Source organism: Acanthisitta chloris, unplaced genomic scaffold (genome assembly GCF_000695815.1).
Source record: "Acanthisitta chloris isolate BGI_N310 unplaced genomic scaffold, ASM69581v1 scaffold33869, whole genome shotgun sequence".
Lineage (NCBI taxonomy): Eukaryota > Metazoa > Chordata > Aves > Passeriformes > Acanthisittidae > Acanthisitta > Acanthisitta chloris.
This window is the reverse complement of record NW_008692863.1, coordinates 27168-52287: the sequence shown is the minus strand read 5'-3', so window position 1 is coordinate 52287 and position 25120 is coordinate 27168. Positions and strand designations below refer to the sequence as shown.

The window sequence follows — 25120 nt, the reverse complement described above, 5'->3', positions numbered from 1 at the left end:
AAAGATACCTCATACAACACAGCCTCACCAGTGGCAAACATGAAGGGCAACTTCATGTTACGCTTCCGTAGATGTTCTGCCCCTTCTTCATCCCTGGAAAATAAATCAGACACACAGGATAATACTGCAGTACTAAACAGTTACTGTAATCTTTTTGTCCCCTGGAATTAATATAAAAAATGTACTATTCTATTTGTAGGCATTTTTCAAATTCCTACCTGTTCCAGCTCAACTTGGTTGAGTTAAACCAAGAGGCAGATTATGAAATAAGGAGCTTATGACTGTAATACCACATTTACATATTACATTTGTAATTAAATCGAGTAGCATACACCACTTCCTGTGCATTATGGACTGAAATGAAAATAAATGGGCTTTGTCCATGCATTATGCTTTTCTTGGTGTAGCAAGTAAATGAATACTTGAAGTATCTCTTTCTCCTTTTACAGACTTCTTAGCAAAAGTTACTTAAACCTGTATAACAATGCTGAATTCTGTATTAGGCAAAACTTGCGCAGCAGCTTGTGCTGCTGCTCTTATTCTTTATATGAAATCAATATGTCTGAAGTTTTATGTGAAAAGGACCATACCACCTAAGTACTGAAATCAGTATTCTGATATCAGAATTCTTTTCAATGTTTGTTAGCAAATTGAAAGAGGTTTTTTTTTTAGAATTTGGAATGTAAAGGGTGTTTATTTAAAACAAAGAAATCCTTTCTAAATATAAAAAGCCTCAAAAAAGTTTTTAGTGTTGTGGTTGGGGTTTTTTTTTAGTTGTTTTTTTTTTTTTTTTTTTTTTTAAGTGAACTACTTTATGCAACAATGACTTACGTAAGAGGTCTTTGCGTGGCAATGATGTAATCCGGTCTTCCATTTTTGTAGACAAGACGAGCATTTGCCTGCACCCAGGCCCATCGATTTTCTTTGGTTAGAAGCCTAAATACAGTCATTCCACTCTCACCTGTCTTCATCACTAGAGTCAAAAAGTAAGCGTACTGTTTACTGTCCAGCAAATAAAACCACAAAAATTTATTATCCTGAAAGGAATCCCATTTGTACAGCAATTTTACAAATCTCATGCTCTCAGTCATCCAGTTCTGTGTGACTCTAATGCATTCCAAAGGAAACAGGATGATTGATCACCTTAAGATGCCTAACTTACTGGTAAAATAAAAATCCAAACTTATAGCAGGCAGTTGTAAGATATCCACAAGAGATTAGTGGCTGTATGGAGCTTCATCCATTATTTCTTCAATAACAGCAAATACTAAATACTAGAATATGTAAATGACAAAAGCCTAAGACACTCTTACATCCAGAAAGTGACTATTACTTAAGCAATTAGAAAACATATCGGTTCTGAATCCAATTCTTTCACATTTTGACTGGTTAATGCAGAAGTACTTCAAAATCTATTATTTTCATTCCCACTTCACTAACAATGCTTCTCAAATATACTACATGTTCATTGTATATTGCTGGAAAAAACTGCCTTTCTGGAAAGGAAAATTAAATAAAAAACATGAGCAAAGTTTAAGAATCCTAACCTAAAATAAAACTGGGTTTGCTCCATTTCAGGTGCTAAGATTGTAGCAAAGATTAAGACAAAGTTTGAACCCAGAATTTTATTCCATTCAATTCTGTAACCATTTCTTTCTTATTCCTTATGAAAGAAACAAAACCCCTGCTAGGCAACAGTGACTGAACTACACTTGAAACAGTTGGAGAACTAACCTAGTGAGGAGGGTATCTAATTATATGCATATAAGGGGAGAAAAAAACCCAAACAATTTTTCAAGGTAAGTTAGTAGAAAAGAAGAAGCATCAAAATATCCTGAAGAAGATTCTGTGAATTCCAAAGACAACTATGATACAGCTAACAATAAAAAGTGAAGGCACTAAATAGTTACATATCAGATAGCTGATACTTATTTCCTTAGCTTAAAACACTATACTTCTCTCCATATATTGTTACTTAAGCCAAATCAAGCTGCCGAGTATCAAACCTACAAAGGACAATAGCATGCTAAATGAGAGATTAATTTCTGATAAAAATCTGACACTTAACTTGCTAAGGGGAAAGTTATCTTTGAAATAGTCCTCTTGCCCAAAGGAAGTTGTTGAAATAGCAGAAGTTGGATTGAGCAGAGAAGGAAGTGAAAAGAGCAAGATGTGACAGAAACTGGAATATATATGCTGAAAGGGTCTAGATAGTAATATTAAGTATTTCTTTAACCAGTTTTTATAGGAAGGGAAAGATCACAAGAAATGAACAATGTTCTCTTTGGTAACAACCTTTCTTTTGTAAAAAAACATTTAACTGTACTTCATATTACATTCAAACTGAATGAAACTTACTTCGAACATGATTTTCAGCACAGTAAAGCATATCAGCTGCATGAACAAACTGGTATCCTGTTCCTCTCATACACAGCTCAGCTTCAGTGTATCCCAGGACAATCTTTCCTCTGCAAGGTAAAAACAAAAAATTGCAACACTGCTGATGAACCAACTCACAGAATGAATGCCAAGCAAGTTAATTATGGCTAGAACATTTCAGACGCAAGTGCTAACTACACTTTGTTGCAATACCAATTGCATGCAGAAGCATGAGAGTTCTAATAAAAAATACAGTTAACAAATCATAAAATTTTAACTAGTCTGCCAGGTTGCCATCAGCGACTAGAAATGGGTTCACAAAACTATTAGCTCATCCAGAAAAAAAAAAGTAGATGCCTATAGCTGGACTCTCAATTCCATACTTTTGAACATATTCACTTCTAGGAGGAAGCTACCATTTGCTACAATGAAAGACACTGGGTTCTTAGCCCTATTTCATAGCCTTTACCTGCAGGCGCTTGTATGTGGAATTATAATAGGAGTTTAGTAATCTAAAACTTCTTGTCTAAATCAGTATTTTTAGAAGCTTAAAGTTCAAAATAGATTGTATCTCAGAAGTACACCCCTTTTGCTTTTGAGTGGTTTGGGACCCTTGTGTTTCCATTTAAGCAAGATATGTCTCAGAGGATTACTGGCAAGAGGCATGTTTGACCCTCGTAGCTAAAATTAGAGTACTTTACTAGAGGCCGGGAGATGATAAACTTAACAGCACTTATGTGATCTCTATGAGATACATGATAAAATGTAATAGTCAAAAAGAGACAAACAGGATTTGGAACAAAGAAACAGAGCTTCAAAGATCGGAAGGTAAATAAAGGGAAAACAGGGATGGGGAGCGATACTTGTAAAAGTGTAAACTGTGACAAAAATTGAAGGTTTCAGGTAAGTGAAAAACTCAAACTGAAGAAACAAACACCTGTGTTAACATTTTGTCAACTTTTACTTGTATCAGTTTATATAAGTGAAGAAAAACATTTTGATCTCAGTAGACAGAATACCATGTAATTTGACTGCATTGATCCTATAAGTAGTCATGGAAATCTCTCTGAGAGATTCCACTGAAAATGAATCTGGATGCATTATCAGTCAAAAATCAGAGGGAGAGGAAAAGGAAGGCAGGCCAGAGGCTTTTATTTTGATAAAGAAACATCTTAATGGGCTTCTTGCCATGTTGATGCATAGCTATTCTGATCTAGTAATGCAGCATTATTTCCAGTTTTTATATAAGAAAAAGAATGGTTTGGAAATGGCTAAAAAACATAGTATAAAAAAAGGATTTAATTTATATTTTACATCTGTTTGAACTGAAGGAGAAAATATGCATTCAGAATAAAATGAAACACTTGTTCTATCAGTTCTAAACCAAATTTCAAACCAGATTTAAACACGAAACTTTTATTCTTCCCTGACTCATTAGTATTCTGTCCTTTGAGGTTTCTGGTTTGGTGGTTTGTTTTTTTTCCTGAGGTGGAGGGTGTTTTGGTTTTTTATCAATTAAGAGTCAGAAAGCAGTATGCCATTTCAAGGAAGTAGACTATGGGAATCCCATTTCCCTTTACTTACTAGCACAGCTGAAGAGAAAAACCTTAATAGTTTCTAAACAATCATCATTATTGACTGAAACAGTAGCCAGCTTTATATTTTGAATACATACTTGAAATCCATGCCATCAGCAAATTATCAGACTACTATGCAGAACAATTTACACCTACTTTGCATCACAGCCAGTAGGTGTGAAGTCCAGTTTGTGTTTAGTTCTGAAGATGAAGTTTTTGGTTCTTATCTCAAGGATAGATGGTGGCTGCAGAGGAGTAGCTACTGCAAACAAAGCAAGCTGAGGAGACAAAGTAGCACCATCCTTCCCTTTCTTGTTTTGTCCATGGAGAAACTTTAATCGTCCTTGAAAATTCATAGCCTTAGGATAAGGATAAAAGTAATTGTTATATCTTGGAGATATTTAGGAGAGAGATATTTTTGCTCTGATGTAAAACATTTTTTTATTTTATTTTTTTAAGACCAGCATATTTGAGCTTTGTAGCATGGCATACACAAGTTAGCTAACAAGTACAGAATACTGTTGCAATCCCCCTGAGTGTGTCACTTCAAGATCTACTAATAAACACATTGGAATAGGAATTAATGACAGGGTTATTTTGAAAAAAAAAAAACGAAAAAAAACCCAAAAAAACCCCCCAAACATGTAATAGCAAATGTCAACTGAGGTTATGTATGTATAATGCCATAACAAATATGGCATTATACATACAATTATCATAACATTACTTCTCTTGCAGTTCTGTCAGTTATTAGTATAAAGTATGCAAATGTTAATATTTGATTTTGCAATTGTAAACAATTCTATTTGTAAAAAAAAAAAAATCACCAAGAGCATGATAAACCCATCTATATTTTAAAATCTACATAATTGACTACAAAAAAACCCCAAAGTATTAAGTAGAGCAAGCACAGACTTTCCCAAATAAGGGAAAACTATGGTTCTGTTAGCTTATTGCATCTCAAGATACCCAACAGAAAATAATCTTGTAATGCTTTTTTATCTGCAAAACACACAGTACTTTACAAAAGCAGATGCTTCTTTGTACTTCACTGAGGAAACTGAGCCATGAGAAATGAGAGAACCTGCACCTGGTTGTGACAACATGTTGGAGGGGACACATTAAGTGTCATTAACTTAAACATTCTGGTTCAGGCAATCTGGCTCAGATATATCTTTGGAAATTTTGCAAATAAAACTTCTGTACATCTGTACATCTTGTAACGATAGACCAGATTTCCAACTTTTAAGCATATGTGGAAGTTTTTAACCTAAGTCCATACTCACCAGGAATCCAGATGAATTATCCAGGAGGCATCGTAACCTGCAGATGAAATTCCTTTCCATAAAGGAAGAATTCTCTGGAGGAAGTTGGTCTGGGTTATAATAGGTTGCTGGCTGTGAAAAGCCATTATCTCCTGCAGGAAAGGATTATTTATAAGGATTATTTTTAGAAGAACACCTAGTGAAGGCTATCTATAACAAACGATCTTCCATCTCATAAACAAATCATTAGGTCATGACCTGAGCAAGAACAATGTAAACTGGAAACATCCTCAGAACCTATAATGATTGTAACATTGGTTCAGAATCAGTTCTCCTGATGGGAATATGTTTTACAGTCTACAGTATTTGAAAACTGCATACAATTTATTTTTAAGTGGTGTTTTCTTCGGGGGGTTTAATTTATTCATTACGTTTGTCAGCCACCTAGATTCTGAATCAGCTGCAGAGAGCAGAGTTCTCAGCAGAGAGCACACCCACGTTCCTACAATGGCTGGGTCTGCAAAAAAGGCAGAGTAACTAGAGGAACCGAGTATTCAAAAACAGTAGATCAAACAGTGAAACTGATACTTTCCAGACAGCAAGGTGAAAGCTGTAGCAATAAATAAAAAAAAACATCTTTAGGGAACCACCACAATAAATCAACATGGTTAGTTTCTCTAATAGATTCAAAACCACCCTCACTAAATAGTGAAAGCATGTCTAGGCTCTGCTGATTGAAACACCATAGTTACCTCTCCAGAGGAACCTGAAGCACTTGTGTTTTATGGGTTGGTTTGTTTGTTTAGAAAAAATACTCAAATATATGTTTGCCAGCTAGGATAACAACACGGGATCCTTCTACCCCTTCAGGACAAGCAATTACTGCTAAGTGGCATTTAGAAAACAGACTTACACATTCAGAATATAAAGTAAAAACAGAAGGTAAATCCATAAACTTCTGATTGAATACATATGTTCTGCATGAGACTATATATACAGAGATAACAGAGCATGTCTATTCACAGCAAACTTAGCAAAGTGATCTTGTTTGCAATACATATAAAAACCCAAACTGATTGTTCCCTAGGAATTTATACATGCAGAAAATTAAGAAAAATAACCAGTTCAAAATGCTATTTCAGAGTGCTAAATACTCTATAATTAAAAAAAATTAGCCCGTGTACTCTGAGGGAAATGATTGTCATGTACGGACGAAAGAATAATACAGATTTTAAGAACCCATAATGACCTTCCAGACTTGGAGACGAAGTCAGGCAGAGCATGTCACTTAATAACACACCACATTATGTTTTCTGGTACATAATTTTGTCTCTTGGACAGCTGGAAAAACTTTAAGATAGTATCAGTGGTTTGTACCAAATCAAACCCAAAGAAAAACAAATCATGACCAAAACCTAGTTCAATTTAAACTCCTATTAATTCAAGGGACTGAACCGGAGCCAAATGAAATTGCTGATAGCTCACCAAGAGGCCTCACAATATAAGGCTATCCAAATCCAACAAGAACATTGGTTTATCCAGCTTTTCAGATAAAATCAGGAGATACCTTTTTTTTTTTCCTTAGAATAACTAATTTTTACTGAACAAACTTCAAGGTATGGAGAAAAAGAAAAAGGGCTGTAGCTGATAGTGTATATAAAAAGGGATAACCTGAAACTACAGTCATCTGCAGAACTGTGTATTGGCCAAAGCCACCATTATGAGTCGATCGTGCAGGCACAGAAACTCAGATACTTGCTATCAAAACAGTTACCTTGTTATTAGAAAGTACCAAATTTCCACACTAGTCATATGGATGGTTCTCAAGGGACAAAGCAAACTTACTTCCTTATTTCCTACTGCTGCAGATTTTTTTCCATTAATTGCCTAACTGCTGGTAAGAATTTTCAACATTTCTGAGGCAGTGCTTCTCCAAGAGGTTGGATGCTTTCTGAAGAAGCAATAATTATGAAGGAGCATCAAAGAAACCACTTGCAAATCCTAACTCATGTTTCAAAAATGCCAACTCTGACATCCTTGAGAATTGATAGAACAAGGGGTAATGGGTTCAAACTGAAGAAGGGAAAGTCTAGGTTGGATGTGAGAAAAATGTTTTTTACTCTAAGGGTGGTGAGACACTGGAACAGGTTGCCCAGGGACATGGTGGCTGCTCTGACCCTGGCGGTGTCCAAGGCCAGGTTGCATGAAGCCTTAAGCAACCTGACCAAGTAGGGAGATGTCCCTGCCCATGGCAGGGGGGGTTGGGACTAGATGATCTGTAAGGGCCATTCCAACCCCTAAATTCTATAATTCTATGAATCCCTGCCTATGCATTATCCCAGTTCTCCTCAGAATGGTTAATATATTGCATATATCAACATTCTTGAGTCACAATTATCAGCACCCAAGTCAGTCAGAAAAATTAATTTTTTTCTAAGAAATTTGTGTTCTTTTCATATTGCCACAACTTTATTCCTGCAAGACCATCTACTACTAAGAAAGGTGCCAGCTAGTGGGGCTGAAAGAAAACTAGTTTCAACAGTTGGCTACCGTTTCTCAGAAAAATAGCTGACTGGAAGAGCTGCTGGCCAGGCAGAAGTGCTCTGAAAACATTGCATAGTTCCAGGGCCCTTAAAGGCCCTATGTTAATTCATTCAATTCCTTCATGAAGATTAATGAGACAATGGGCAACTTCCTGGAGGGGATGTAGGAAAAGACTTCAGCCATCTGCAGCAGGCTTCTCAAAGGGCTCTGGTTAAGTCTTCCAACTCAGACAAATCTTCTGGCTGAGAAGTACCTACTGAGTGCAGCTCTAGTTCCCAAGAAGCAGTGCAAAGCTTTCTGCTGGCATCCTTGGCACTGGTAGGCATGCCTTTCAGCACTTCTGCCACAGGAGAAACTCAATGTTATTCTTTTGGTAAATACAGAGATGAAAATTGTAGGTTCAGCTGGGTTCTCCAGAGTGTCTGTCAACTTCCATAATAAAATGGGCAGCTCCCAAGAATGAGCAAAGCTTTGATGGAAGAAGCAACACAGTGCACGGCTGTCAAGAGGAGGGGAACAGAACTCAAAACAAGAAGAAAAGGGATTCAAGCCCAAGCCCTCTAAATGTGTGAAAGGAATACTGCTGCACTTTCCCAGACAAGCAGGAGGCAGAGAAGTTTTATTGCTGGGATCTTGGAGAAATGACTCACTGTAAGAAGGCAGAGTGTCTTACAGAGCATCTGCAATCCCTGGAGAAAAGCTACCAGTTAACACTACAGGGGTTAGAATCCATATCCCTCATGAGGCTCACACTGGATCTGATTAACACCATGGAGCGATGTGTAGAACATGTTGTGCATTAACTCCTTGTCTTGAAGCTCAAGACCATACATGGTTGTGTAACATGTGAATTTTAAAAGATAATCCAGACTTAATACTCCAAAGCAGATATTTGGGACTGAAAAAATCAGAATTTTGCAAACTTCCCTAGGAACAAGACAGGACTGGGAGGGGTGTTTGGGAAGCACAGTAAAAGCTGAGGAAACCAGAGGTCTAGGGCCATACCAGAGTACTGAGTGAGAAACAACCAGTCCAGGGTAACAGACAGAATTACTTCCCAAACTCAGGCTGGAATCCATACTGAAGTCTGAGCACAACTATAATATATCTATAAATATCTACATAATCCTAGCCAAATGTATTAAAAGGGAAATAAATTAAATTAGCAAAAATGGAAGGGGATCCTTATGACCATAGCATTAATCTTTGTTATAAATTCGAATTCAGGTTAAAAATCCTCAACATCCTAACATTTTATGCTACTTGAGGCTCAAAAGTCATCACAGAATCATAGAACAGTTTCAGCTGGAACAGACCTTAGAGATCACTTAGTTCCAACCTCCCTGCTACAGGCAGGGACACCATCCACTAGACCAGATTGATCAAAACTCCATCCTACCTGGTCTTGAACACTTTCAGGGGTGGGGCATAATTAGCAGCGTTTGGTAAACACAAGATCCAAAACAAACAATTGTTTGTAATCCTGTTTAGGATTTCCTGTCATTCAGTCAAATCTGATGTCAATTCAACCTGGCATCGTACTTTTCAAACACCACCTTTGGTAAATTCATATGTATTTGTTCAAGTGCTATAGAATGCCATTTCACACTAAAACAAACAGCAAGTCACCACATAAAAATCTGGTTTGAGCGTCAGCAGGTGTTTGCTACTAAATTGTACTCTGAACTATCTGTGCAGCATGTGCAGCAGGACTGTGCAGATTGATCCATAGATCAAGCTTCTATACCAAATCATGGCAGTTCTGCACTCTAAAGATATTAAGCTGTTAGAGTTTTAAATCAAGGTTCTTTATGAATGGTAGATTTATGAAAAAATAATATGGACTTTTAATGGATTAAAAAAATCTATAATCAAGTCACAGTAACAGAGAATTTTACCTACATATTAAAACAACTGCTGTGTAAAATAGAGCATTAAAATGGAGCAAATGTCTCAATGGTTTTGTTCTCACTGATGCATGTAACTATCTGTACCTACACATCTTTGTTATGATCTACAGGTAATGTGTTTCTCCTTAGTTCCTTCTCAATATAGCAGATCACTTAAGCATCAGTCAATAACGTGTGACAACCTGATGCTCTAACAAGCATACTATTTGATTTTAGAGGCTCATCTGTTTCACCTTTTATTGCCCTTCCCCTTCTGTGCCCAAGAAAAGTGCTGGTCTATGTGGCAAGGAGTGCACTATTATCTATATTAACATCACAACTAGCACATTCTTCAACTGATCAGACATGTGAGATGCTGTCATTTATACTCCAAATTAAATATATAATTAGCATTTTTATGGTGCTGTGGTATGAACAGTGGTGCTTATTTAAAGTGCAAAAAATAGTAATTCTCACTGTAAATAAATCCATTAAATTCAAGTAAGTTTAAAGGATGTTATTACTTTCTTCATATAAAATAATCTAAACTTTATTACATACACAAATTAAAAAATGAACTAATCAGACAGGCAAACACAAATTAGCTGCATTCTCACCTTGTACAGTTGGTCCAGAATCTGCTGACTGGGCAGGATTTAATGCCCAATGTAGCTGTCGTTGAAACTCAGGTCTGTCTTCTGTGTGAATCAATTCAAATACACTCTGGTGTATAATATCCGACTACATACAAAAGGAAGAAGGCAGGAAAGAATGAGAATAAGAAACTTATAGGACAATATGATGTAAGGTGTTGGGTTGACAACTCTGCTATGGATATAGCAAAATCCATTTTGCTTGGAGATAAATACACACAATCACATGCACATAGCAAAGCTTCACAAAACCATTTTTAGCAGTACAGAGAAGAATTTAGTTACACCCATGACTGCAAACATGGGACAATAAGGAAAATACTACCTTAGAAAAAAATAACAGTATGTCAACTATTTTCTTGTCTGTTTTTATCTTAGAAAGCCCGGTACTGTTATGTTTAGGTTCTGTTTAAATAATTTCATTTTTTATACTGGTAAATTAAGTACTTGCCAGCTAGTACTTGGACTTGACCAGTTGTAGATGCTACAGGAATACAAAAGAAGCCAAAGACCCAGAAGGAAACAACTGTGAAAACTAAGCCAAGTAGATTATGACTGGTTTTGTTTGCCTGAAAGATTTGTCACTCCTTAAGCATGTGTTAAAATATGTAATTATTAAGGTCTTATACCACCAACAACTGTGTGGCTAGGAATGTGATCGAAATGGCAAAGGTACAACAGCAAAGATCAGTAGTTGAAGGAAGTTAAGGGGAAAAAAAAAAAATCAAAAAAATATTCAAGAAAAGACTCAGTTGACTGAGAAAAGTTAAGTTTCCCATTACTGGCAAGTTTCGAAAAACCGACCATTATATTTAAACAGAAAATACTTAAAATGAAACATAGATCTGAGATGAACTGAGATGAACTGCCAAAAGCAGAGGCCTAACTCAAATTTTGCTTTGATTAATTTCATAAAACAATTAGCATTTTCCAGAATAAATTGCCAGAAATGTTAATTTTTGTAACTTAAAGACTTCACTTCTGTATCATGCACTTGATTTACTGGCATTACTATACACGTTTTATGCCCAATTTGTTTTCCAAGCTTTTTCTATTTTCATTCCCCAACACTGAAAGAACATATAGCCCCAGGAATAATAATGTTTTCTTTTCCACAAACATTCCCCAATCTCTTATCCACTACCTAAAACTGCAGTCCAACCAGAGTTTCTCCCTATATTTAGGCATCAACTGAATCTATCAACATTCAGCATCCATAGATATACCTTGATAACTACAACTGAGCTTCTAAAATCTCCACACAATGTAACCCAGGGATTCTCTAATGAAGTCAACATTCGCCTGCTGCGTCTTGGTCTTTACTACTTTGGTATCTGACTTGCAAGCCCAATAAGCCATATGTGATCTGCACCATAAATAGTAAAACACAAACGCTTGTTTTGAAATAAATAAACATGAGCAAGAGAGCACTAAAATTCTAAAAATACTAAAATCACTCACTTGATACTTAAAATCTCATGGCATATGGAAATAATTTTGCATGAAAGGTTTCTATTAAAATAATTGCCTTCCCATTGAATTGTGTCTCACTCAGCATCATAAACTGGGTAACACCACAGTATAAATTTCAAACAGTTGTTCCAGTAAAGACTAATTAAGTGTGAAAACTTCCTATCTTGCCTAACTCAACTTTGGAAATTATACTCCTGTTGTGCTTGGCCTGATGTCCTGGCTATGTAAGCTGATAGAAAAGTAAAATGGTTTCAAAGTAATCCAACCCAAAGTACCTAACTGATATATTTATTACACAAACTATCAGACCCTAAAAATGAACAATGATGTTCTCTGAAATTAAGAAAAACCTACGAAAAAAATAGAGGGAAAAATAAACTTACTTGTTGGAACCCCAAGTAGTCTTGGATAGTAGAAGAGACGTAAAAAACCAGAGCATCTGCTGTAACAACTAACACAAACCCATTTAAAGCCTGGGGAGGAAACACACCAATCTGTCAGCTTTGAGACAAAATTCCAAGTAATTATTGTGGCTACCTACACCCTAGTCTCTCAATAAAATGTGAAGCATGCAAAAGCATATCATTATCTAACAGCATAAACAGAAGGATTCTTCATTGCACCTTTCTACAGTATATGTGTCACAAAAAAGAAAACTGAAACTAATGGAAAAAATAAGTAATTAAAAATGTTCTTTTGGAAAACTCAAGAGAGAAGCCAAACCCTGTTGATAACTTTGAAATACTCTTGATTGCAGGAGATGAGAGACAGCAGCATAAATACTGTAAATTGATCTAATATCAACCACAGTGCACAATGCCTGCATGACTCAAGCCTTTGGTACCCCCAGCTGCCCACAGCACAAATGGGTGCCATGTCACAAACCCAGTCCCAAAATCCATTCTAATCATAGTGCAGACAGGCCTCTGTGGACAGGAAATCAAGTTATCAAGATCCCCTATACAGTCCAAGAAAACATTTTATAGCTTACTTAAAATAGAAAACCTCTGCACAAGTGGACTGTTGCAAGTAAACAATGTTTTTGAAGAGATTTCCCCCTCCATGAAGCAGCAGACTAGGCGGCTCCATACTCAAAGTCACGCAAAGGGCATTTATCTGCACTCCCAATCAATACAGTTCATGGCAATTGTTGTGATAGCAAACAGTACATTTGTGACTTGGCAGCTCATCTGAAAGGTGCCGATTTACTTCCATGGATTTTAGTCAAGATTTAACAAAAGGCTGTCTCGAGGGGCTGGATTAAGTATATTGTGCCACTTAATTTCCTCAGCTGCAATTCAAAGGCAAATTTGGCCAGCATACTCAAACCACTTTTTTCTTTTTTAAAACTCTTCATTATACAAAATTATTATAACACAGAAAATGCAAAATAAGAGAAAGATATCCTATATCTAATTGCATAATCTAATAATACAGTTTTATTATAAAGCCGCATCACTCTTTTACAAACATCAACTCACATAGCCCCACACTATGGTAACCACCATAGTTGCTTTTCCAGATTTTGCAGGAATGTATTTTTACTATTTCTTGTTCTTTTACTAATACAGTCTAATTAAGTCAAGTTAAATATCTGCTTAAATGACTGGTCTTTAAATGCTGTGAACCACTCCTATTTAATGTGTAGACGTTTCTTAATCTGCTGTCATAAACAGTTGTGAGCTCGATAAAAACTCCTTATATAAGTTTAGCGTATTTTACGCGAGCAAAGAACAAGCTAAAAAAATTTCATAATAATCTGAAATTAAATAGCATAGCCAATCCAAGAGATCTTGAGCTGTTACACAAAATGCTTGGTTTTGATGAAGTTTGCAGTAATCTCAAGGGAACAGAATGCTGCACTGGCAGGTGCTTGTGTCCTCTGTTGACCTATTCTGCAGCGCATTTCACCTCAAGTGCTTGATATAAAAAGTCTGCAAGCTGCACAGTACCTAACTCTTGTCTCAAATGTTAAAATTGGTTATTCTGGTCTCTTTCATACAAAGCTATGTACACCTCCTCTACCTGGAACAGTAGCTATGGTACACAGTTCATCTTGAACCGGTATTACTGAAAAAAATCACCTGCATTCTGCAAGCCAAAAAGTCTGTAACATGCATATATCCAGATATACCACTAAATGGGAGATAACTTCTGGTGGAGGTTTTGGCCAAGTGAAATCCAAAACGAATTACCTTTAAAGATGCAATGAAATTTCTCAGTAAGTTTATTATTCTGGAACACTGAAGAGAATATTTGTGCCTCTAACAATTGCTCTCAGTACTCCTAGTTACAAACATGCTCATTACCAGTGAGAATAAAGAAATCTAAAAACTTTCTTAGAGGTGGCCATTTGTCTTGCGCTTTTTATCATAAACTTGCTTAGCCTGCAATAGATTAAGCATTTCAAATAATAATTTTAAATAATTTAAATAATTTTAAAGGTGATATAGCTTAACTTTAAGGAAGGAACATTTATGTATTTGATCTCTCCTTCCACAAGATATTGAATTGGTAAAATACTTTCTATGTTTGAAATGAAAGATACAATTTTCTATTTGTTAGGAAACAAGAAAAAACATCTGATGAATAAATGAAAACAAATACAAACAATTATAGTTTGTTTTCCCTATTACCTTTGGAAAAAATAGGCAGAGAATAAAAAGGAAATGTTCATCATCAGTTATAATTTACTGACACCTGTGTGACATGAAAGACTTCTGAGCTTAGGTGAAAGGGAAGGATTTTAGCAATATTTATATCTTATTGATTCTCAGTATGTTCTAGAAAATTTCCAGCTTCATCACTCAAAAAAGGTGATACTTTCCATTAGTACATATTATTGAAAGTTATTGAAAGTATTTAAATAATTTGTCCTGAACCTATACTATGAATGCTGAGTTCTTTCAAACCACGGGGAAAGTAAGATATTTCAGCAAGCCCAAGGTCTTTTAAAGTCACCAAATCTACAGCAGAGTACTAACATATCTGACCCTTATGAAGATTGCTTCTTTACATTAATATCTTTCTTAACAGATCCAAATAAAAGGGAAAAAACCTCTAATTAATTATTCAGAAACATTGAAGAGGACTCTGTATTCTAACATTCACTCTACAAAATCACTACTACCACCAGGAAAAGTGCAAGACCTGTATAATATTACCCTAAAGAATATGAAGAATTTGACAAGAAAACTTCATTTTTCAATCTCAGTAGTGAATAACTAGTATGCTAACTACAAGATGATTTTTCTAGATGCAGGTCTTTGTACAACATATCCATTGGAAAACATACCTGCAGTAGGAGTTCTCCTTCCAGGATCTGCATCCCTTCTCCACACTTTTCTGTTCTACAGTTTTCCTGAACGCCATTTCTTTCTGGTCTTGTAGAGTTGGAAGATTTTAATGCAACTAGAACAAAGAAAAAAAAGTTGAGTGATCTTTGAAAGGCTCACTAGAAATTCATGCAATGATATGTTACTTTAAGAAAAAATTGCATTTAAAAATACTTATCAAGTCAATTAAATACAAGATTTCTGTCCATGTTAAACTTTCACCTTACCCTCAAATTTGTCATCCTTTTCTTTTCTATACTGATACTTTCACAACAAAATCAGTATTATTGAAATCAATCCAAATCTTGCTATTTTATACTTTTTTTCTTCTTCACTTTAATGTAAGACTCACCCTTAGTTTGTCACTCTTGTTAATAAAGGACATTTTTGCTTTCATACACCAACCACCTATAATCTGATAACAACACTTCTTTAAAGTATGACAACACACTTAATCTTATCTCATCTAATTTCAGTCATTAAACTATGGTTCGCCAGGTATGTAAGCCTATTCTAGACCTAAAGCTCCCTTCAGGGAAAGGAAGGAAAGAAACATGGACCTTAAATGCATATTACACATTAAAGAAAATAAAGAAAGGTATTTCGAACAAAAAGGTCTTTTCTTTTTCCCTTTCTGTCATAGTTAAATTTTAACCATTTAAACAACTAAGCAAATTTCCTATTTCAGATAAAATACTATAACCATGAATCATCATTATTCAGGTCACACATATATATATTCAATTGAAAGGAAAAAATTACTCAGAGACTAAGGGGAGAAGAATCAGACCTTATTGCTACAAAGTTCCTGAGAGACATTCCCATCTCTGCGTCCTTCTAAAAAACAGGATGCTGTCAAGTAAAAGCAGACACTCAAAGGTCATCCAGAACTGAAAATTTAACTACTCTGCACACTTCCTAAAAAAAGGAAAAAATAAATAATTTTCAAATCTGAAATCAGTCTGAGTCGGTCTGTAGTGTCTAAACAGCTTAAAGTTACTTAATTGCACCCTAAACCCTTACCATAAAGCTAAAGGCCACCACCTCCAAACCCAAAATTTCTAAGCTACAAAGCAAGAGAATTTTATGAAAGCAACTACACTTCTGTAAAATAGGACAGTTTGTCTCATAACAATGAGATTCACCCTAAATTCCAAACACTTTTTCAACCTGCTGAAACCTTCATTTTTCTGCTGATCAGAACTTCAGTTGAGAATCCTGAAGAACAGTTCACTTGCTTTTAAACTAGGTTAAATGACATTTTACACTAAGTATATTAACTGAAAGATAAATGATGCCTTTCAGGTTGATTTTTTTTAAGCTATCACTGCAGCTAACAACCTTCAAGCTAGACTGTTTTAATTAAAATATCCCTCAAAGGCACCGCAGAGGAAAAACGTGTTCTAAAAAGACATTAACTGATTAATCAGATCAGAATTTATCTAAGGGTTTGCTTTGAAACTGAAACCTTAATGCCGTTCTTCCTACCAGACAGTCATGAAGTCTTGCAACAGGCCACACAGAGTTGCAGTTGAAAACTCATTTTAATTTCAAGTAAATGGGATATGTAGCCAATTTTTTTCCCTGAGTATTATTTCAAAAGGAGATCTAGAATATTCATTAAACACCCCTGAAGTCCAAAGGCAGTAGAAAAAAACCTTCTTATCTTTTTAAATTTTATTGTATGATTATTGAAAAGCCCACATTCCACTGTGGAGGTTACAAGTAAGGATATCTAACCATACTTGCCATTTGGAAAAATACCATGTACAATTATATACAGGTGGGTTTTTTCTTTTATAACGTCTGACAGAATAAAATACTGTCTGATTGATAAAATCTATCTATTAACAGAGCTCTAAAGCTTAAACACAGCCAGTGCACTGGTGGCTATATTACTCCTAACTTTCAAAGCATGCAAGAGGCACATATGAAGTTAAATATTTTCCTGAATTGGAACCAAAACTTTTTGCAGAAATCAGAATGTGGATGGAATCAAGCTGTTGTAAACTGAGGTAAAGAGAAAATTGCCAAGAATCTGAATTAGAAAAAAGGGAAAATACTGTGAAAATTACAGCTGTACCCAACTTTGGGTGTGCACAGCTCCTGAAAAAAGAAAAAAAATAAAATCCAAATTTACCTCTGGCACTGAACAATTCTGGCTACCTGGGTGCACACTTGCTTCTATGTAGTCAAACTAAAGCCTACCAGAAACAAGGGACCTTACAGTATGGGAGGGCCATGTTGCCAAGCAGTAATTCTGAAGCCACTTAGTCACAGCACACAATGATGTGGCCTCAGAAATACCAGCTAGAGATATAGTAACAGGTAATGAAAAGGGGAACTAAATCTAAAAAGCATAACTCATCCAAAGGTAATATTACAGTCAACATCACCTAGCTTAAAATGAGCCATGTGTTTCATAGTCTACATTACTCATGTAGCCAGAAAAAATAATCCCAATAGCACATTGCTTATAATCTTTGACTCTCTAAATTAAGTACAAGTCATTTTGGCCTATTCCCTCTTAATTTTCAGCCACAGGAAATTAAAACATGAATACTCCCACAGAATAAACACAAAAAATCTGTATACATGCTCTAAAATACATTTGCAATCAAATAACTTCTCAGAATTTCCCATTAATAACTTTAAAGCAACAAAAATATACTTATTTATAGTTGTAAAAAACCTAAAGCAACAGCAAAAAAAAGAAAACTTTTAACACAATTTTGCTTAGCAAGAGGGCTAAATTGTAAGGACCTCCTTTTCAAGCAGGTTTGTGATTGTCATTTAAACCTATGTCCAGCAGTAAGCATAATTTCCATTACCTAGAATTCCCTGATTTGAAGTACAAGCAGAATCCCAAAGACAACAAAACTAGATAATGACGTTTAATAGTTTTCTAGACACAAAATATAGCTTTTTGTACATTTATTTCATGGTTGTGAAATGCTTTAGCACCCAAACCAGCAAACATTGTACATTAAATCTACAAAGATAACTTAAATGACAATGGTGACACCAGTGCTTACCAGTTTCTTATCTCTGGTTCTTACTGTTACAGTCAGGTGATAAGAGACTTGTATGGAGATGTATTGCACTTTGCTAGACTAACAGTATGTACTGGGGGAGGGAAGTCTGACATACAACTAATTCTTCAGGTCAAACAAAATTCAAGCAATTGAGTTCCAACTACTGCCAAAAGTCATCTGTCATTTTAAAACTATCAATTAAAAAGTTATTTTCAATAGCTAAAGACAACAGGTATTAAGCAATCTTCCTTCTTTCCAGGGAACAATAGTCAGTATCAGAAACTACATGAGTTATAAGCAGCATGCTGAATCAACTGATAACACATGATAGATTATTTTAATTAATTATCTGTTGACATATTCAGAAAATAATCTGAGGAAAAATAATTTAAAAATAAGTCTATCCACCTTCTTATTTAATTTCCATGCTGTCCTCCAAGACAGGCCCTACTCCAGGATGAAAAAGGCCTTTTTCACCTTCAAACACTTGATCCCTAGGGTTTATATTTGTTAGGTATTGCTTCCACCAGCTTCAACCCATGACCAGTGCCCTTTTCCTTCCAGGCTGTCACTCCAGTTTTGAACAAGAACCTTTGCCATGACTTCCTCACTTGACAGTCAGCTGCTCTGAAGTCCCAGCTCCACTATTTCATCAGCTTAGCATGCAAAATCAATGACCTCAAACACTTGATCCCTAGGGTTTATATTTGTTAGGTATTGCTTCCACCAGCTTCAACCCATGACCAGTGCCCTTTTCCTTCCAGGCTGTCACTCCAGTTTTGAACAAGAACCTTTGCCATGACTTCCTCACTTGACAGTCAGCTGCTCTGAAGTCCCAGCTCCACTATTTCATCAGCTTAGCATGCAAAATCAATGACCATGCAGCCACCTTACCAGAGCATTTTTTCCTGTAAATGATGATTCCTTACTCTGTATACCAGAAGTTAGAACTGCAGAGAACCACAAAATGGTCACAGAGCAAGTGCAAATACACTCTGAGATACTTGAGAGGGCCCTGCCTGTACCAATTGTATCAAAGTTAAGAAAGTAACTGGAGATGCAGAGAATTCAGTCTAAGGTATATGTCAGCAACTATCAAGCCAATTTCTGATGGGCATTCATATAGAAGCCTGATTTAATGCACAAATACTTGAGTTGTTGGTTTTATTATTGCTTTAAGAAAACAATATTGACTGTTAAATTTCTTAAAGTCAGAGAGGCATTCAAAAACCAGCCCATTTCCCCTCTTTTCATGAAACAAGTGACACATCTACAATACTTATACAACTATTAATAGAAATATCAGTAGAAATGAAATCTAATAAAAATGCCTTTAACCTGAATGTGACAGGTCTTATGCAATAATCAGTTGTCTAACCATAGTAGCATCCACAACTGTGTTTCAGGACACTGATACTGAACTCAACCAAACCAAGTTTATTACACTGTTTTCCTCAAATCTATAAACTACCAACTTTGTGGGAAAAAAAATGTAATTTCTTAAAGCATCAGAAAAAAACAAAACAAGCAAGAAAAACAATAAAGTTGGGTGTTTTTTTTCCTGTGCTAAATGAATAAAGAAGTTTTTCTGACATAAATGAAGAAAATATACCACATTTGCTGATAGTCAGCTGTGGAGTCTGGAGAGATTACTCTCCATTGAAACCTGAGCATTCCCACAGCAAACATATCTTCTTATTATCAAAGGAGTGAAGAAATTTATGATTAAACTGTCCATCTCACAATTAATCTATACAAGCAACATGTTATTAGACTGCTGAATACAAACTGTTTCACCAATTGCTGGCTGAAAAGCTTGATGGAAACCATACAAAGATACTCTGCAGTTAGAACCTTTTCTTTTTCCTACCTTTTCTTTCCCAAAGAAAAAGTGTAGCAAATAGTTTTAGAGGGACCTGGGTAACTCACTGCAGAGAAGTGCAGAGAATGAAAAAACAAGATACCAAATTTTAACCAGATCTTTTAAAATCATATTAAGATGCAACAAATTTCTTTACATTAGGCTCAAGATAATTTTTACTTTTAGGTAAATGATCCATTCTACCCTAGAACTGTATTGAAGCAACACTTGCCTAATATTACAAGTACATGGCTAGCACATCAGTCATGCAGTCCTGGGATTTACTCTTAAAGAGCTTCCCAGAACTGTTTTATATCAAACCTTGTCACAGTTTCCACAATTTGGCCAAACAGGTCAAAGTTTGAAGACAAAGCCAATTGAGACTGTTTCATAACCTTTTCAGTAGAATTATCTATTCTCCTACTCTGTTCTAGATTACTTCAAAAAACCAACAGATCTCTCGAGGGGGGTGGTCTTACTCACTTCAGCAAGAAATGTTAACCTTCAGCACGAAGTTCATCAGCCATAACAAGACAAGGAGACACTACTGAGAAAACAGTTTAATATGAAACTCCTGCCTAAATCATTAACATAAGCTAAGCTGCTTATACTGGTGAAACACCCATTTTAAGTGTGTGTGTGTGTGTGTATATATATAAAACCATGTATCTACATGCAACCTTAGCTCTCTCCGCTGGTTAAGATTATAGAAAACATTTTGCATCTGCAATCTCTGATAGTGTAAAGGCAAAAATGTTTATGAAAGTCAAGTAATTCAAAGAAAAAATGCTTTCAATTATTTTTCTAGAAAGACAAAAACATGCATTGACTGCATATTTTGTAAATAGCTACACTTCTAGGTAGTTAAAACATTTCAGTAATAAAGCTTGTGAAGGATTGCTCCACATTTAGAGATGCAAGAGAAAATACATACGATTCAGAATGATCATAATTGCAGCTCTAAAGTTTTAGTCATGTTACACAAAGAGGCAAGATGGACTTCTGCACAGGCTGCATGTACAAGTAAAACATGTTACATATAGGAGAATAAAAAGGTTTCATTCCATTTTGCATACTTAGGTTTTCTATTTCCTATATTTTCATGTATGAATTCTGAATAATTTTCAAATAGCTTTACATTGGGTCTTTTAATTCCTCACATGTTTAAAGAGGGAATAATTTAAGGGCTGTCTTATTTGTAAACTGTATTACAAATTACAATGCAGCTTGTAAATTACCATAAACTATGGATGAAAGAATGTATAACAAAATGCATTTTCCACTACTGTCAAAACTCCAAAATATAAACATATGAATGAAAATGTAAAAAAACATCACTTTTCAGACAGTCCAGAGCAATATTGGCAGGAAACTATTTACAAAGGTAGTCATGGAAGTAGAATAACTGGATTTTGTTAATATAAGCAAAAGGAGGGTGAAATTATGCATGTGAGTGACTAGTAACAAAGGATACCTTCTGCCTCTTAAGCATGACTGAATGTGCCAAACTGTGGCAATAATGGAATTGCTTTCAAATCACGTGTTTTAAAACAGAAAAAAATACCAATAAAGCATATGCAGGAGCTGCATATACTTTTATATTTCCATTTTTAAAAAGTCAAATACAGGTTAAGAATTTAGTACCAACCAACCTTCAGACTCAGAAGACATGGTGCTTTGATTCATGAGCATATTTTCAGCTAATGTGGAGACATATATATGTGTCTACATATTTAGGAAAAGCAATAGAAACAACCAATGAGCCACAGAAGATCAGTATTTCTTGATTTGACCTCAAAGAAATTATCCATGGTTCAAGAGAGAAAATGCCATGAAGCACCATCAATACTTTCAAATAAATATTAGCAGGTTATGGTTGGTGAAGGGAAAAAAAAAAAAAAAAAAGATGAGGGAGAATAACACTTTTACCAGAACAAGTTTTAACAGGAGAGAGTGGGGGATGGAGGAGGAAGCCTGAAAAAATTATTTCCACTAATTAAAAAGAGAGAAAAGAACAAGGGTAAAACATAAGCAGTCAGGTTCTGGGAATTTCCTGAGCTTTTGAGAGTCAATAACTAAACTGCTGCACAGATACAGATTGCCTACTGATGTGTACAAATCTCTAGAAATCAGGAATTTCCAGGTGTGCAGATTTTGTGCGAGCAACTCAAATCAGAGCACCATGGTGTCACAGATCCTCATGGCATACATTGCAAGTTCTACATATGTGCACTCCCCCATTTTCAGTCATCCAGCACTTTCTTTTTAACCCAAGTAAAATGCAAACTCATCAGCTAGACAATCAGGCATGGCAGAGAGAGCATGAGTCTGCCCAGCTGTGAGGATGTTTGAGTATCCAATAAAAAAAAAAAAAATAGGAAACTTTAATCTCTAAAGTAGATGATTCCAAAGGCTAAAACTTTCTTAATCTGAAAGGTTTCAATAGAAATTATTAGGAACCTTTATTGGCTGCCACCAAAGCAACTGCTCCAATGAATCCATATGTGTTTGCTAGGCTATAGAGAAATATTTATACTTTTGGTAAAATCCAGATAAAGAGCTTTCAATATTAAGGTGCTATTAAGAATCCTACTTGAACATTTCATAGACCATGGATGAAAACAGACCTAGAAACTAAAAATAAACCAGTAAATATTCTGTCAGCACTGGACTGAAATTACTCAAGATACAGCTCCAGAACTTCCCAAGGGCCCCACTGTACTTACACTTCAGACATGTCTTCATACATATTTTACACTGAACAAGAGAAAAAGCGCAGAAGTGGTACATATTACTTGAACTGCGGCAGGAGTCTAAAATAGTCTCTTCATTGCAATCAATATATAACAAATATACATGAGGAATAATACCAGCACACAATATTTTTCCCAATGCCAATTACCATGGGTTTTGAATGTGTGATATTTCAGATTCACCCAACAAAACCTGTCTAATTTTATAATGACCTTGGGCTTCCCCTACTAGACAAAAAAGGTCCAAAGTGCAAAATACTATTTTTCATTTATCTGTGATCAAACACTATGCTTAAATAATTTAGCATGAAAGCTATTTTTGGCATAAGGAAGTCTGTTGCTTGCCCTTCCAAAATTGACATGTCTGTGAGTTCAGATCAGTTCTACTTGGTTTCCAGGTCTATGACAGGGATACATTTTCAATGTTCAGAGTTATAAATCATAAAATGGACAAAAACTTGGCAGGAGTACTGCCTTTTTTTCTACCTAAACTTCAATCAAATTTCACTGGCCAAGACTCAAAGGGAACAACAAATTTCCCAGAAATTACATTTCTGGATCACAAGATTATTTATGAGATAGTAAATGAGTGTACTGTTCTACTAGGGTAGGGGGGGAGGAAATTTTTTTTTTAAATCTGATTTTGCTGCTTGGTAAAATTTATCAACACTAATAACAAACAAAAGCAGGGGAAAAAAAAGCACCTTTCAAATAGTTTCAAAACCTTTCTGTACACCTTTTGTTGATAAACCACCATATCCTGGAATACTGTTGCATGGCACTTCAATTCCCCTTTCTTTAGTCTAGTTTTGACATGTTATTCTTGAACACAGTATGTATTTGAATATGTACCTTGTAGAAAATGAGATTTTCATTGAAATTCATCATTCTTGTCATGTAAATCATTATTAAATTGTATGTATATATAAAAAATAAAACCCCATATCAGGTACTTTTAAAAATATCTTTAAGTTACACAAGGTGAACGAGCAAGTTGCAACTTATTTGCTGTTTTATAGCATGTAAAGTTATGTGTTTACTGAACCATAACTAAAATCATAAAACTCATTTACAATGAAACAAGCAGATATATTTCAATAGTTTGTTGTACTGACAAGCCATTGTTCTGCTAAGTGCATAACTACATGGGTAAATACTAAATGGGAGGAAGAAGAAAACCATAAACCCTTCCTTTCTAGCACCTGAAAAATGGGAAAGCCTGTATGAAACATTACTAACTCTCCTTGGCATTACTTTCATAAAGCAGAAAACCCCTTAGAAGAAATGAACCTTAACCTTGCTCTCCTATGGAAAGCTGAATAGGTGACAGCAGGTAACCAGGACAAGAACTAGATCTTACCTAATGAGTTTATTTATGATAGGCTAAATGTACAGCAGCTTCCTGAACCAGAATCTGGACAAGATACTGGGTTTCTACTGTTAATTTGGAGAATGGAGAACCATCAAAAACTTCACGGTTAAATATCCTAAAAGAATGATGTTTTAACTGCAACAATGTGCCAAAGTGACAGCTTTCTTGTCCCACAGCCTCAGTCATGGCAGCATTATAAGACAGCAGAACTATGTACCCAAAAATGAGAAAAGCAATAAACAGTGCAGACTCTGTGGCTTAGGTGTAATTTTCACGTGGTAACAGCCACTCTTACCCTTGTCAAGTAAATATAGGATTATAAGATATACTACAGCATATACATGGGGCAGGGTGGGTGGTGGGCATACAAAAAGAAGAAAGACCGAGAGGCTGAGGACAAGAAGGAAGTTATCAAAAATATGCCTAAAAGTTGAGAGGATGGATGGTTTTGTGGTTCTGACATCATCTTCCTGTGCAATGTGGTGGAAATCATACAGGCACCGTTCACTTCATTTCCTTAACTCTGAAACCAGAAGAAGAGCACTTTAGCTCAAGCAGCTCTGCAAGGGTAAATGCAGCAAAGACTTGGAAGTTCAGGTTTTCTAATTAGTGATCCATAAGAAAATCATATTAGATAGCACATAGTTTAAAGCTTGTAATTGCACAGTATTTCAATATCCTATTTCCTGACAATTTTGGTTTGCTATGCTGAACTGCAAATTTTAGGAATTAAACATCTACTAATGGTTATAGTTTCAACATAACAAACCAGATAAATTTTAATGGCTTTCTATATAGAGGTACAGAAAAAGGGAAAAGAGATCAGACTGGATTTCATCTTAGGCACTTTTACTGAAGACTGTGCTTAGGAGGTCACACAGGACAGAGGTCTGCCTTTCTGATCAAGCATCAGAAAACAGAAATAGCAGCAGCAAGCATTATATAACTTATGTTGCTAAGGGTTAGACTGTGACGCAAAGGAAA

General features: G+C 35.5%; 1 protein-coding gene across 1 annotated transcript in view; it reads right to left on the bottom strand.

Annotated features, from left to right (window-relative positions):
* Positions 1–25120, bottom strand: part of LOC103809932 (aryl hydrocarbon receptor-like) — a 52796-nt gene that overhangs the window by 4905 nt on the left and 22771 nt on the right. The window contains 9 exon segments of the mRNA XM_009082806.1: positions 1–2; positions 4–93; positions 832–973; positions 2359–2468; positions 4113–4315; positions 5243–5373; positions 10272–10395; positions 12164–12253; positions 15076–15191. The exon segment at positions 1–2 is cut by the window's left edge and continues 1190 nt beyond it. Coding sequence (XP_009081054.1) covers positions 1–2; positions 4–93; positions 832–973; positions 2359–2468; positions 4113–4315; positions 5243–5373; positions 10272–10395; positions 12164–12253; positions 15076–15108 — 925 coding nt within the window. The 5' untranslated portion in view covers positions 15109–15191.